The 15,438-nt window shown below is 37.5% G+C and overlaps 1 protein-coding gene across 14 annotated transcripts in view; it reads left to right on the plus strand.

Moving 5' to 3' along the window:
- Positions 1-15,438, plus strand: part of KIAA0586 (KIAA0586 ortholog) — a 389,421-nt gene that overhangs the window by 311,298 nt on the left and 62,685 nt on the right. For all 14 annotated transcript variants that reach the window (XR_015059775.1, XR_015059776.1, XR_015059777.1 and 11 more), the window contains 5 exons: positions 991-1,175; positions 8,652-8,764; positions 13,531-13,712; positions 14,226-14,409; positions 14,746-14,944. Coding sequence is in view for 11 of the 14 variants with exons in the window: in XM_085887220.1 (XP_085743346.1) it covers positions 991-1,175; positions 8,652-8,764; positions 13,531-13,712; positions 14,226-14,409; positions 14,746-14,944 (863 nt within the window). In the remaining 3 variants the exon portion in view is untranslated. The remainder of the gene's footprint in view (positions 1-990; positions 1,176-8,651; positions 8,765-13,530; positions 13,713-14,225; positions 14,410-14,745; positions 14,945-15,438) is intronic.

A 15,438-nucleotide genomic window follows, 5' to 3' on the forward strand; every position in this document is an offset into this window, starting at 1 on the left:
TGAACACTTTCTATCGATCGGCACTGTAGAAGAAGGGTAAGACGATCCTTAGCCACCGTGACCCGGAGCAGATCTTTCCTACGTGGAGAGGAAGGTATCAGATGGCATCCTTTTCCAAAATAATCCTATCTTTTCAGCGTCCGCCACGGTTGAACTGGAGTATTCAGCCCCGGGTGCTTCGTGGAAACGGTGAATCCGCAGTGGCTTCTCCCGAATCACGGTCCACTAAAATGGTTAAATCTGCAATGGCTTCTCCCATATTACACTTGGTCCTCAATTTACACTCATGACATTCACGTTTTTTTTCGACTTAATGCCATGGATTTACCAAAATCATTGGTACCACGTTTGACGCACGTTTACCGCACAGTTGATTCATTGATGCCACAATGGCAGCCCACCGATGATGCACTTTGACCTCTTGCCAACCCATCTCACAACTCGATTTTTTTTTGCACATTACCTTTTGGCGCCATTATTTACTGTTGCGTGTCCACTAGATCTTGTCGATCCATTACAGGATATCTGTTTGTGATTTCCTGTTCGATGACGATTCGTTATTCAATTTAGCTTCGTTCCCGTGTGCTGGACTGATCACTACAATTAACGGTGCGAGAAACAACAAAAGACTCGTAATGAGAGGTAATGGTACACGCGGACACAAACAACGACTCATGTTGGCTCAAAACCCGCGATTGGCCGAAATTAATAACCGCGATAACTAAATCAGAACATGTTCGGTTGCCTGTGATTGGTCGGAACACACAATATTGGAACCCGCGATATTTGAGGGTTTACTGAACTCGTTTTTTAAAATTTATTCCAACTCGCCGAGAAACTGAGATCAGATTTTCTCTTGCAGGCAAGACAACATCTTGCCGTGCCCACTGTCCACGTCATTCACAGCTGCAGTGCATTTGCTTCCTGGTTTCAGTGACTTTACTTATTGGCAGAGCTTTTGTTTTCATTTTGCTTTACCTATCTTTTCAGGTCTCTGTTGAGGATGATCCTTTCCCTGGTTTTACTCAGCCTGTCATTCAGCTCGATGGTGGTTACACCTGCTCCGTGCCGGACCCATCCCATCAACATGGAGCCGAGTCCGCTGCTTCTGCTTATGATGTCATCGAAGAACAGATCAGATGTCGGCAATCAGTCGAACAGCGGGCTTTAGTTTGGTACGAGTGCACACCCCCTCATTCTGCAAATGTCAACTTATTCAAATGAATGTTTCTTGTTTATTTATTTTTTTTAGTTTGGTTTAAAAGTGCAAACATCATGTTTTGTTTTGTTTTTTTCTCTATCCTACTTATGACTAACCCACCCGAGGTGATAATACGATACAACTAACCCATCCTCAAATCAAATAATCTCACAAGGTCTGTTGGGTTTTATCATCTGGATGTTTGCCTCCACCCCCGAAGGTGGACAGAGGTTATGTCTTCACCCCTGTTTGTTTGGTTTTCTGTTTATGGATCTGTGAGCAGGATATCTGAAAAAGTTATCGATGTATTTTGATGAAACTTGGTAGACAGGTTGGGTGTGTGACAAAGATGAATTTATTCGATTTCGGTGAAGATCCGAATGCTATAATTTTTTAAAAGTGATTCTTCACCATTGAGAGATTGGGCCAAAAATTATATATAGCACAATACCTCAAAATGTTGTGGACGGATTCGGACGAAACTTGTTTAATTCGTTGGGCAAGTGACAAGAAAGAACAAGGCGATAAGATTTTGGTTCAGGTCTGGATGCAGATCCCACTTATAGGTGGGATACAAAATGTAAACTGCACAGGCTGTCGGATGTATGCGCTCGACCGAGTGTGCCGTTGTAGGTTTATATGCCCTCTGCTGAACCAAAATGAAGAAATCAAATTAAATGGCATTACATAAACTACCCGTCAATGTGCAGTACCTTTACAAGCATGTCGGATCAATTTAATGACTGGTTTCACCCTTGGTGAATGTGGTCATGATCTGTGCAGACATAAGACCTTTCAGGGCCTCCCCCCATTCTGGAAACCTGATGACCGATATTGTCTTTCGCCCATGGTAGTAAGGAGGGAAAATTCAAAACACTCAGTTATACTGTCGACTGCATTCCTCAGACAGGAAGACGTCCATCCTCAAGGATAGAAATGTATATCGTAGAGTTGATGTTGCCAACACCCTCCACAAGCTCTGACCGACCAGCGCTCCAGATTGCTCCCCACGCCATCACTGAAAAACCACCGTGTTTGACACTTGGCTGCAATTGGTTCAAAAAGAACTTTTGACTGGGAAGTCTCCAGACCCATACACATCCAGTGTCAGAAAATTGAGTAAATTGGAACTCGTCTGAAAAAAATGACAGTTTGCCAAATCACCAAGGGTCTGGTGGCCATCTTGTCAGCCCACTTCTTTCTCCTTTGAATGTTGGCTGGTCGAAGAAGAGGTTTTCTCCGAGCTGCTCTCCCATTGTAGCCCAGTTGATGGAGGTACCGTACGATAGTTCTGGAGCTAACTTGGACCTCCTCTGCAACATCTGCTGCCTTGTAACAGGGAGTTTTCTCAATGGACCACTTGACAGTTCGAAGACACCTTTCTAAGGGCCCAGGTCGACCAGAACGGGAAGCTGTGGATTCCTTTCCTTCACTGGTGAATTGCACAATCACCCGATTGACCATAAAAAGTGGAATGCCAAGGTTCTGAGCTATCTGGTGTTGGCTGACTCCACCTTCCAATTGGCCAACAATTCGTCTTCTTTGAAAATCGCAAGGGTTGTGTGCTCCCGAGGTTCAAGACATAGTTAATTGTCGTACAAGACCCAGGAACTCATTTCTGCAAAGACATCGTCGAATATTAGTTCATATCACTGATTATTATACAGATTTAAAGTGTCTATTTACTTGTATTATATATATATATATATATATATATATATATATATATATATATATATATATATATATATATATATATATATATATATCTCTCTCTCTTTTCATAATCATTTTTGGCACCATCTCTCAATGGTGAAGAATCACTTTAAAAAAATTCCAGTAGTCAGATCCAGATCCGGATCTTCACCAATCTTAATCCCTTCATGCCTGTCACAAACCCAACCTGTCCACAAAATTTTATCCGGATCCGTCCACAACCTTTTGAGATATCCTGTACACAAACAAACAGACATACGAACAGAAAGGGGTGAAAACATAACCACCTTCGCCTTCGGTGACAGAGGTAATTATCGTCCAATCTCATTTTAAACTACTTTTTCAAAAATACATGAAAAGATTGTAATATATGAACTGTAATTTTTACAGCAATTTCACATTTTTATTGATTCATGATTTGGTTTTTGATAAAAACATCGCACCACCACACATGCCTTGTTATACTCCGACACAGAGTGGTTTAAGCAATTGATCAATTTGCAAACACAGTTGGAGTCTTCGTTGACTTCTCGAAGGCTTTTTATGGAATTGGTCATCACAAACTATCACCTTCTGGGATTAGAGCAATAGTCTTAGAATGGTTTAAAAACTACATGTTAAACAGAAAACAATCTGTGGTGTTAAATGGGCTTGAATCCAACGTACAATCAGTGATTTGTGGGGTCCCACAAGGATTCATCCTTGGCCCCTTTTGTTTATTTTACAGATATATATATATATATATATATATATATATATATATATATATATATATATGATTTTCATAAAGCCTCCGATGTACTGTCCTTCATCCTATTTGCTGATGATTCAGCCTTTTCTTTTCTTACCGTGATGGTAATATATTATCGGATACTCTCATTATCGAACTTCAGCATGTTTCCGATTGACTAAAGGCAAAGAGATTGTCATAAAAGATGGAGAAAAATTTTGTTTTTCGGTATTTTCCTATTTTACTTGAATATATATATATATATATATATATATATATATATATATATATATATATATATATATACATATATATATATATATATATATACATATATATATATACATATATAACTATATATATATATATATATATATATATATATATATATATATATATATATATATATACATATATAACTATATATATATATATATATATATATATATATATATATATATATATATATATATATATATATATATATATATATATATATATATATCCTCTTCCGGTCAAAAGTTTTAGAACACCCCCATTTTTCAGTTTTTACTGAAATTTAAGCAGTTCAAGTCCAGTGAATAACCTGAAATGGTACAAAGCTCAACGGTAAACTGCCAGAGGTTAAGAAAAAAAAGTTTAGGTTACCAAAAAAATGAAAAATGCTGAAAATTTCAGAGTTGCTAAAAAAGGCCCTTTTCAGGGAACAAGTAGTGGGTTAGCAACTGCAGTTGTTCTGCAGCAATGGAAGTAAATTAAGCCTTGAAAGATGATCCAAACAATTCCTACAGGTGTTCTAACTTTTGTTGATTAGTTACAAACCCTCTGTCTGTATAAAAGTAGTGTTGGAACAGACCGTGTTGCTACACCATCTGAAGCATTATTTCGACAATATTACACTGCAGGAAGTAGTATATTGCTATCATAATGGCGAGAAAAAGACAATTAACAAAGGAAGACAGACAGACCATGATAACCCTTAAAAGTGTAGGTCTTTCCTTTCGAGAAATTGCAAAGCAAACAAAGGTGTCAGTGAGTACAGTTTCCCACACCATCAAAAGGCACTTGGAAACTGGAGGAAACTCTGACAGGAAGAGGTCTGGCAGACCCAAAGCCACAATACAATCAGAAGACAAGTTTCTGAGAGTCAACAGTTTGCGTGATAGTCGGCTCACAGGACAGCAGCTTCAAGCACAGCTTAACACTGGTCGAAGTAAGGAAGTCTCAGTTTCAACTGTGAAGAGAAGACTTCGAGCTGCAGGTTTGACAGGTCGAGTGGCAGTAAGAAAGCTATTGCTAAGATGGCAAAATAAGAAAAAGAGGCTTTCCTGGGCCATGAAGCCAGTGGACTACTGAAAACTGGAAGAAGGTCTTGTGGACCGATGAATCAAAATTTGAAATCTTCGGTTCATCACGTAGGGTTTTTGTACACCGTCGAGTAGGCAAAAGGATGGTTCCTCAGTGTGTGACACCAAATGTCAAACATGGTGGAGGAAGTGTGATGATCTGGGGCTCTTTTGCTGGATCCAGAATCGGCGAATTGCACAGAGTGACTGGCACCCTGAACCAAAAGGGCGACCACAGCATTTTGCAACACCATGCAATTCCCTCTGGTCTATGCCTAGTTGGTCAGGGGGTTCATCCTTCAGCAAGATGACCCAAAACATACCTCCAGGCTATGTCAGAACTACCTTAGAAGAAGCTGAAGACGAACTACCAGAACTACCTCATGGAGCTTTTTTTTTTTTTTTTTGTATACCTTGGTCGAGGCTCGTATGAGAGCAAACACACAACTCACAGCAAGGAGGCATGAGACAAGAGGGGCGGGAGTGGAAGGGACAAAACAGTGGGGAACAGACACATTAGGTGAACTGTGGAAGGGAGAGGGATGGGGATGGGACGGGGAACATGGCGAAGAGAAGATGGACATTTCAGGGACTTTCAGGAAGGAAAGCAGGAGAAATGAAGGAAGTGGGCTTGGGTGGATTATCGGGGGTAGAAAAGATCGAGGATTTGGATGGGGGAAGATAAGAGGTGGTGGTGAACAGCTGTTTTGAAAGCCTGGAGGGAAGAATGGGAAAGAATAGAGTGAGGAAGTTTATTCCAAAGGCAGGAAAAAAGAGGAATGAAAGAGTGAAGATGAGCAGTGATTCGTGATTTTGGTAGTTTTACCAGAAGGGGGTTGTTGGCGGACCTTGAGCGCCCTGTGGAAATGTGGTGGGGACAAATCGCAGAGAGAGCAGGGGGGGCAAGGCTGGAGAGGAGTCGGTAGAAGACAGAAAGACCACCGACCAACCTGCGGTGATTGAGTGAGAGGCCCAAAGACTCAGCTTCATTGCGGGAGATGCCGATGATCTTAAATGCCCTGGTTTCGACAGCGTGAAGCCGAGAAAGGTGGGAGGCAGGAGCACCAGCCCAGAGGGGAGAGCAGTACTCCATCAGCTTCATACCATGTGCTACGTCGTAGCCCTATCTTCAGTGGGTTTTCACTCCTTTCAACCACAGGTCCACTATCATTGCACCCCTTTTGGTGAGCAGCTTATTCCCAAGAAAACTGGTCATTTATGACACCCAAGTCACTGAGTGAATCATATATATTGGACACGACACCCAATTGGTCCACTGGTGATGCGCCATTTCTTGCTTCTTGTTCAACTTGTGACTGTGTTCACCCACACTCAAGCCTAACAGCTTATGGGACACCGTTCAGACTGGATGAAGTCATCAACCCTTTAGCAGTGAATGGAAGTCGATGACTCAATTTTCTATAAAAGGATTCCATTGAGAGCCGCACATTGGCTAAAAGAGTAGAGGAAGTCAGTAAGCCGTTTGTGGAGTTGTTCTTGAGAGTTTGCAGACCAAGACAGGATTCCAGACTATGTAAAAAGCATGAGATATGTTCAGAGAGACAGCCCTGATCTCATGTCTGACATTGAAGGCCTCCATCCATTGTTGGGTGGGTAGAAGCAGCATGTCCAAGGTGAAGTGACCTTGTCTGAAACCAAATTGATGATCTGAGATGAGGTTGTTGGAGAAAAGGAATGATTTCATATCAACTGTGATGATGGATTCCATGACCTTGCTGATGAATGTATGGAATCTGAGAAGTCTGTAGTTGAGAGGATCAGTTTATGCACCTTTTTATGCAGTGATGTAGACGGATTTCCAAGCAAATGGAAGGTCGAGCACAAATGACAGGGTGAAAATGGCAGAGAGAGGGGAAGTTCACGAGCATCAGAGCAGGTTTTTAGCTCACCTGGAACGTCGTTCCGGGGAGCTCATTAGATGGCGTGTTGTCCGACCGTCCTTCCATCGACAAACACTTTCAACTTCTTCTCTGAAACGACACACACAATTTCGATTAAACTTTCCCACAACCTTTATCACCCATGACGTACCAATTTTTTTTCACGCCATTAAAAAATTTGAGGTCTAAGGGGGATTACCCCCCCCCCCCAAAAGAGGAATTTGCTTTCATCTCTGAAACCACACGCACAATTTCGATGAAACATCACCACAACCTTCATATAAGTGAATATTAGTGAGTATTCACTATTCAGAGATTGGGCCAAAAACGATATATAGCATTATATCTCCAAAAGTTGAGGATGGATTATGACAAAACTTGGTGGATGAGTTGGGTCGGTGACAAGAATAACAATTAGATTTTGTTTTAGGTCCAGATACAGATCTGGCCTCTCAGTGCGATACAACATGTAAACTGTACAGCCTGGTCGAGATATGCCTTCCACCGAGTGCTGTTTTAGATTTGTATGTTTTTTTTTTTTACTGATGTACCTGTACTGCGAAATAATCAATGAAAAGAGAAAGCATCTGAAAATGCAAAGCCCGTTCACTTTGTATCCGGACTTCTTCTTCCGTACGCTAAACGGTACCTTTGACATTTTGAACTTTTGACCAAATTCTTAATTTGTCTTCTCCATATTTTCATAATAAAGCTTTGTTGAAAATTAGATAAAAGCTTAAATGGGGAAAAAAGTTATGGCCCAGACAGATACATGGACACACACACACACACACACACACACACACACACACACACACACACACACACACACACACACACACACACACACACACACACACACACGTGATTGCAAAATCCCATCTTCAGCTTCGTGGGGGACTGTCTAATTAAATGAAAGCCATGTTGTTGTCTCATCTTTTGGTTCACAGATGGCCAAAGATTTACATGCCAGATTTCATGTTGTAAATTTCTATTTTTATTTTCATTTAAGGAATGCATCACTACACACCTGGTGTTGGCTTAATGGTTCGGGTGGTGGGCTTGATATCCAAGGGTCCCACTTTACCATTGGATTAATACCAGGTGGGGTTGATTCAGCCTGTCATCCTTCTGAGGTTGGCAAAATACCAGCTTGCTGGGATGATTGAGCCATTCGAGTATCCTGCGTCAGAGTAGTGACCCATCCAGGATTGTGCCAAATAGCCTGGGAGACTGCTTCGGTAGCACTGAATGACCCCCAATGTATCACTCTTACTACACTGTATTCCAAATGCATACATCTTTGTTCAAGTTGAATAATGTGTCCACATGTGTACTGGAGCCAAGTTGCATCTCCCCATAGCATAGTTGCTGAGCACTCCTCAGAGGCATGTGCAGCACAGGATGTTGAAACTGGATTCTGGCAAAGGATTATCTTTTTCTAGGAATGATCTTATTGCCTAGCAATTTCTAATTCTGCATTCCAGTATTGCCACAGTAACAGGGGTGCTAGATAGCTTTAGGGCAATGTAAGTTTTTGCAACTTTACTGGGTAATCGGCGTCTACGCAGGCTTGTTAAACCAATAGGTAACTGAGTGTCTATATCAGCTGCGCAAACACTATGAGATGTAAAACCTTCCAAAGTTCTGTTGTATTGGGTATTCTTGAAAGGTGAGCTGTCAATGAACTAAGGAGACCAAAGAACAGCCATGAACGTTGGCCTGCTGGAAAGGGTTTTAAATGTTTGTGCTTGCAGGCTGGAGAAGGAAGTGTTGGAGCATGTTCTTGGCACGTTGCCACTATATGCCCAATCTCTGGTTGAAAATGTGCCCGGCGTGCAGGATCATACAAGTCACACCAAGCAAATGGGTAATGGAGCAAAATATCAACAAAATGATATGGGCAGGAATTTCCTTTTGAATGAAACCAGAATGAAACCTCAGGTTTGAGTGCATTTTTAAACTAGAACCATGAGATCACCAATCATCTCTGATTATGCAAAAATAATCACTTTATTCTATATTTTTCTGCAATTCTGTGATAGTTTTGTTTAACTCTGCAAAAATATAGGAACAACACTGATTTCTAAGATTTAAGTTCCTGTTTTTCACAATTAATGTACGTATTGTCACATATACGGAGTGTGCAAACTTTCACTCAACAGTGGTATTCAAAGCCGATTGCTAATACAACACGGTATTAAAAGATGATCAATTAGACAAGACTGTATTAAGAGATGATGATATATTAAATATGGTCTTAAAAGATGATTAATTTTGTAATCCTGTATTGAGACATGATTAATTATACAATATGGTATTAATAGATTATTAATTATACAATAGTGTTAAAACATGAATAATTATACAATAAGGCATCAAAGGATGATTAATTACACAATATGGTATTAGGTGAATACACAATATGAGATTAAAAGATGATTAATTCCACAATATGAGATTAAAAGATGATTAATTCCACAATATGAGATTAAAAGATGATTAATTACACAATAAGGTATTAAAAGATGATTAATCATACAATATGGTATTAGGTGATTACACAATATGAGATTAAAAGATGATTAATTACACAATATGGTATTAGGTGATTACACAATATGAGATTAAAATATGTTAATTCCACAATATGGGATTAAAAGATGATTAATCACACAATATGAGATTAAAAGAGGATTAATTACACAATATGGGATTAAAAGAAGATTAATGATACAATAGAGTTTTAAAAGATTATTAATCATACAATACTGTATTAAAAGATGAATTATGCAATGTGGTATTAAGGGGTGATGAATTACACAATATAGAATTAAATGATGATTAATTATACCATCTGGGATTAAAAGATGATTAATTAAACAATATGGTGTTTTGAGCTGATTATTTATTCAATACAGTGTTATGAGATGATTAATTATACAATATGGGATGAAAAGATGATTAATTGTATAATATGCTAATAAAATATCATTACTTATACAATACAGTTATAAAAGATGAATGATTATACAATACGATATTAAAAGATGATTAATTGTATAATATGGTAATAAAATATCATTACTTATACAATACAGTTTAAAAAGATGAATGATTATACAATACGATATTAAAAGATGATTAATTAAACAATATGGTGTTATGAGCTGATTAATTATTTATTCAATACAGTATTATGAAATGATTGATTATATAATACGGTATGATAAGATGATTAATTTTACAATACAGCATTAAAATATGAATGATTATACAATACAATATTAAAAGATGATTAATTATACAATATGTTGTTGTGAGCTGATTATTTATTCAATATGGTATTATGAAATGATTAATAATACAATACGGTATTAAAAGATGATTGATTTTATTATACGGTATGATGAGTTGAATGATTTTCCAATACGGTATTATGAAATTATTGATTTTATAATACGGCATTAAAAGATGATTATTTATGCAAAATAGTTCTAAAAGATGATTAATTTTACAATACAGCCTTAAAAGATGATGAATTTCAATATGGATGCAAACAAACACGACATAATAGTGACCGAAGCTTTTCGTGCTGCACTCTTCAGGGTAAAAATCACAAGTGAAAGAGGAAGTGAAGGCGCGTGCTTATATACGCAAGTCTCAATAAGGTAGACACTGATTGGTTCAATCGTAATGATGTCACGGTTAATCTGAACACCCTTTGGTTGGCTCATCATCTTCACCTCGAGCTCCCATTGGCTGGAGCAGAGTTCGTCGTTGATTGACGTTTTCAACCGCATCCGAGAGAGATGGGGGATGGGTTTCCCCGAAGGTCCATTCACCATTTGTTACCGTACTTCCCTTGATCTTTCTATGCTGAAAGAGACACAGAGATCGTACAAATTTCTTTTGATGACATAGTATTGGATCGGTGGTAAGGATGACGGTTGCTTCCAATAAAAGTAAATGAAACGAGCTCCGACCTCGGCTCAATATCCTGAACATATCTGCATTGCACTGGTATGGTCTGCACAGATAGGGTTGGCAACCAGGTGCTGTGCAATGGCAGATGAAGCAGATATAAGCACGTGCCTTCACGTCCTCCTTCACTTGCTGCGATTTTTGCTCTGAAGAGTGCAGCACGAAAAGCTTCGGTCACTATGATGTCATGTTTGTTTGCATCCATATTGAAGTTCTGTAGTACCAAACATCTCTTGATTCAGATGATGAACTAGACAATATGGTATTATGAGATGATTAATTTTATGATACGATCTTAAAAGATGATTAATTATACAATACGGTATTAATAGATGATTAATTATATAATACGGCATTAAAAGATGATTAATTATATAATACAGCATTAAAAGATGATTAATTTTACGATACGATATTAAAAGATGATTAATTATACAATACGGTATTTAAAGATGATTAATTATATAATACGGCATTAACAGATGATTAATTATATAATACGGCATTAAAACATGATTGATTATATAATACGGTATTATGAGATGACTAATTATCAATATGGTCTTAAAAGATTATTGATTATATAATACGGTATGATGAGATGATTTATTTTACAATACGGCATTAAAAGATGATTAATTATATAATACGGCATTAAAAGATGATTGATTATATAATACGGAATGATGAGATGATTAATTATACAATATGGTATTAAAAGATGATTGATATATAATATGGTATGATGAGATGATTAATTATACAATACGGTATTAAAAGATTATTGATTATATAACACGGTATGACGAGATGATTGATTATACAATACGGTATTAAAAGATGATTGATTATATAATACGGTATTATGAGATGATTAATTTTAAAATACGATATTAAAAGAAGATTGATATATAATACGGTATGATGAGATGATTTATTATACAATACGGCATTAAAAGATGATTAATTATATAATACGGCATTAAAAGATGATTGATAATATAATACCGTATGATAAGATGATTAATTATACAATACGGTATTAAAAGATGATTGATTATATAATACGGTATGATGAGATGATTAATTACACAATACGGTATTAAAAGATTATTGATTATATAACACGGTATGACGAGATGATTGATTATACAATACAGTATTAAAAGATGATTGATTATATAATACGGTATTATGAGATGATTAATTTTAAAATACGATATTAAAAGAAGATTGATATATATATACGGTATGATGAGATGATTTATTATACAATACGGCATTAAAAGATGATTAATTATATAATACGGCATTAAAAGTTGATTGATTACATAATACCGTATGATAAGATGATTAATTATACAATACGGTATTAAAAGATGATTGATTATATAATTGATTATATAATTATGAGATGATGAATTATACAATACGGTATTAAAAGATTATTGATTATATAATGCGGTATGATGAGATGATTGATTATACAATATGGTATTAAAAGATGATTGATTATATAATACGGTATTATGAGATGATTAATGATACAATACGGTATTAAAAGATGATTAATTATATAATACAGTATGATGAGATGATTAATTATACAATACAGTATTGAAAGATGATTGATGTTATAATATGGTATGATGAGATGATTAATAAAACAATACTGTATTAAAGGATGATTAATTATATAATACGGAATGATGAGATGATTAATTATACAATACGGTATTAAAAGATGATTAATTATATAATACGGAATGATGAGATGATTAATTATATAATACGGTATTAAAAGATTATTGATTTTATAATACGGTATGATTCGTTGAATTATTTTCCAACATGGTATTATGAAATGATTGATTATATCATACTTTTTTTAAAGATTGTTAATTATGCAATACAGGTTTAAAAGACGATTAATTAATCAATACTTTTTAAAAAGATGATGAATTTTACAATACAGCATTAAAAGATGATGAATTATACAATATGCTATGATGAGATGATTAATTTTACGATACAACATTAAAAGATGATTATACAATACGGTATGAAAAGATGATTGATTACACAATATGGTATTATGAGATGAATGATTATCCAATTCTGTATTAAAAGCTGATTCAAAATTCAATTTGGAATTAAAACTGGATTATTGATACAATTAAGGGGCTCGTTGGTCCATTGGAACAAATTTTCATTGTCTTCACGGCTTTGGCCATTTTTGCTAGTCTGAGCAATAACAACAGGTTTCCCAGCCGAGAAGCCTTGGGACCCTTAATTTCAGGGCTTTTGGGGTTTTGGTGGTCTTAAGGGTCTTAAAGGGTCTTCAAAGGTCAAAAGGGTGGTTCTTAGCAGTCTAAAGGGTCAAAAGGTGCATTCCAATAGTACGTAATTAATTAATAGATGTACATAATTAATAGACACAAAAAAACAACACACACACACACACACACACACATCTCTTCCGTTTATATCAGATACGGTATTAAAAGATGATTCATAATACAATACCCGAATAAAATATGATTCATTATACGATTAATGACTTGACACGGTGCTAAAAGCTGAGTTATTTTACATACAGTGTGATGTGAGGAAGTATTGACTCCTGTCTGTACTCACACCTCCTGTCCCTAGGTGAGAGCTCTCACATTCAGGCCGTTGAGTTGTCCAAAACACCTGTGGATTCTGCCCTTGTATCTCGCCTTGTCACTAATGCTCTCAAAGAGATGGTTGTTGATCTTGTTGGAAGGAGTAGGTCCACAGAGCAACCACCAGATCTACAACTGTCTTCAACTGATGGGCAACCTGCCAATGGGGTACACAGTGTGTGCTGCTGCAAATTCACCTTCAGTACTGTTTGCTTGGTTTTCTTTACTGTGAACTTGAACCTTTTTTATAATGAAATCTCATAATAACAAACTTTGATCGAACGTCCTTTTGCTTAATGTTTGTTTCTCTTTTATTTTCACTTTTCTCCCATTCCTCTTGACCTTTAACCCTTGAACCCCGAACCTCACTGTCAAAATTGGTGATTCGTCCCCTCACGTGCTTGCTGACCCATGACCTCACCCCCCTCTGACTCACTTCCACACTACAGTAACGCTCGACCCAAATTTGTCGACTCTCATTTCCTCCGACGAAGGGTGAACACCTGAAACATCAACTTATCCTTTCTTCTCACAGTGATTAACATACCTCGACCAACGTCCTGTTGATTTCATACATTGTTCTACTTGTCCACGGATCCAGATTGCCACTATCCTTCACCCCATGACAAGTTCTTCATTCTACAGATTAAAGAGCCTCATGTTTTCCTTTTGTCTGCGCAGGTGGATAACTCGAGCCGTGAATTTACGCTAAAACAAACACCATCTCCTGTCCCATCACCAACACAAAGAGAGTGCATCGCTGTGCCAAAGCCAACACCTCCGTCAACGATGTCTGGAGAAGAGGCTCTGCAATGCAAGCCTCAGGTTGTGGTGACAGAAGAACCTAAAGATTCTTCACTACATCGTAGGTTCATATACAAAGCTCTACCCAGAACATACCACCTTCTCTTTTTTATTTTGTCTTTGGATTTATAGTTATTATTTTGACTTGTTCACTTCACTCGCCATTCTCTGTTGAGAGGTTGGGTGTTGGGAGGGAGTGGGAGGTGTGGGGGTCGAGGGGGAGGAGTGGGGTAAGTTCACATTTGGACATATCTTTCTTGATATGCTCAGTATTCATCGTTTTCCTGCTTTCCACTTGCACTCGATGAACCTTGCCAGTGATACCTTAGCTCATTGAATTGTTGGATCACCTTCGTGCCCATGGCTTGAGTTGTACCTTTCCTTCTCTTACCCCCAGAAATACAACACATGAGCATTGATCCTGATGTGATCAAACTGGCAGTTTCACCAGAACCTACGCCTCCCCAAGAAGGTTCCGCTTCCCCAGATATGTATGGACAAAATCCCTGGTCAGGATGTGATCTCCCATTGACAGAGGAAGCCCTGAGCCCAGATTGTGATGTCGGAGAAGAACCGAAAAAGTCGCCGCATCCAATGTGAGTTTTCCCTGCAACCCATTGCCATTCGGTGTGTGCACTCAGCTGTAAATGATGACGTCACCAGGTATCTGTGTTTATACCTTGGTGTAGATCCAGTAACTAAAAACAAAATTGGGAATGTTTGCGATGTTGGGGAGTCTGCAATCACAGGCATCATCAGTATTTCTCATCGTTGTTGCTGAGCAGACCACCAGTTTTGCTTCTCATTTTGGGAATCACTTCTCCTGTGTTCTCTCCCAGGAATGCCATATCAAACAAAGAAGTCAGCAAACCATTGAAATTCCTCCACAAAATCATTTTGTGAATCATATTTTCCCCCTTGGCACAACCAATCCTTAATGCTCTTTCCTCCAAACTTTTAATATGAACTCGTCAGCACCTTCTGTTACATCCCACGTGAATTCCTGATATCTTCTACATTGTCTCATGGATTGGTTTGGTTTGATTTATTTCACGCTTCAAGTTCTCATACAAACAACATTGAAATATAG

The sequence above is a fragment of the Eptatretus burgeri genome, chromosome 7 (genome assembly GCF_056783735.1).
Source record: "Eptatretus burgeri isolate ZD-2024b chromosome 7, Ebu_testis_v1, whole genome shotgun sequence".
In the NCBI taxonomy this organism is placed as follows: domain Eukaryota; kingdom Metazoa; phylum Chordata; class Myxini; order Myxiniformes; family Myxinidae; genus Eptatretus; species Eptatretus burgeri.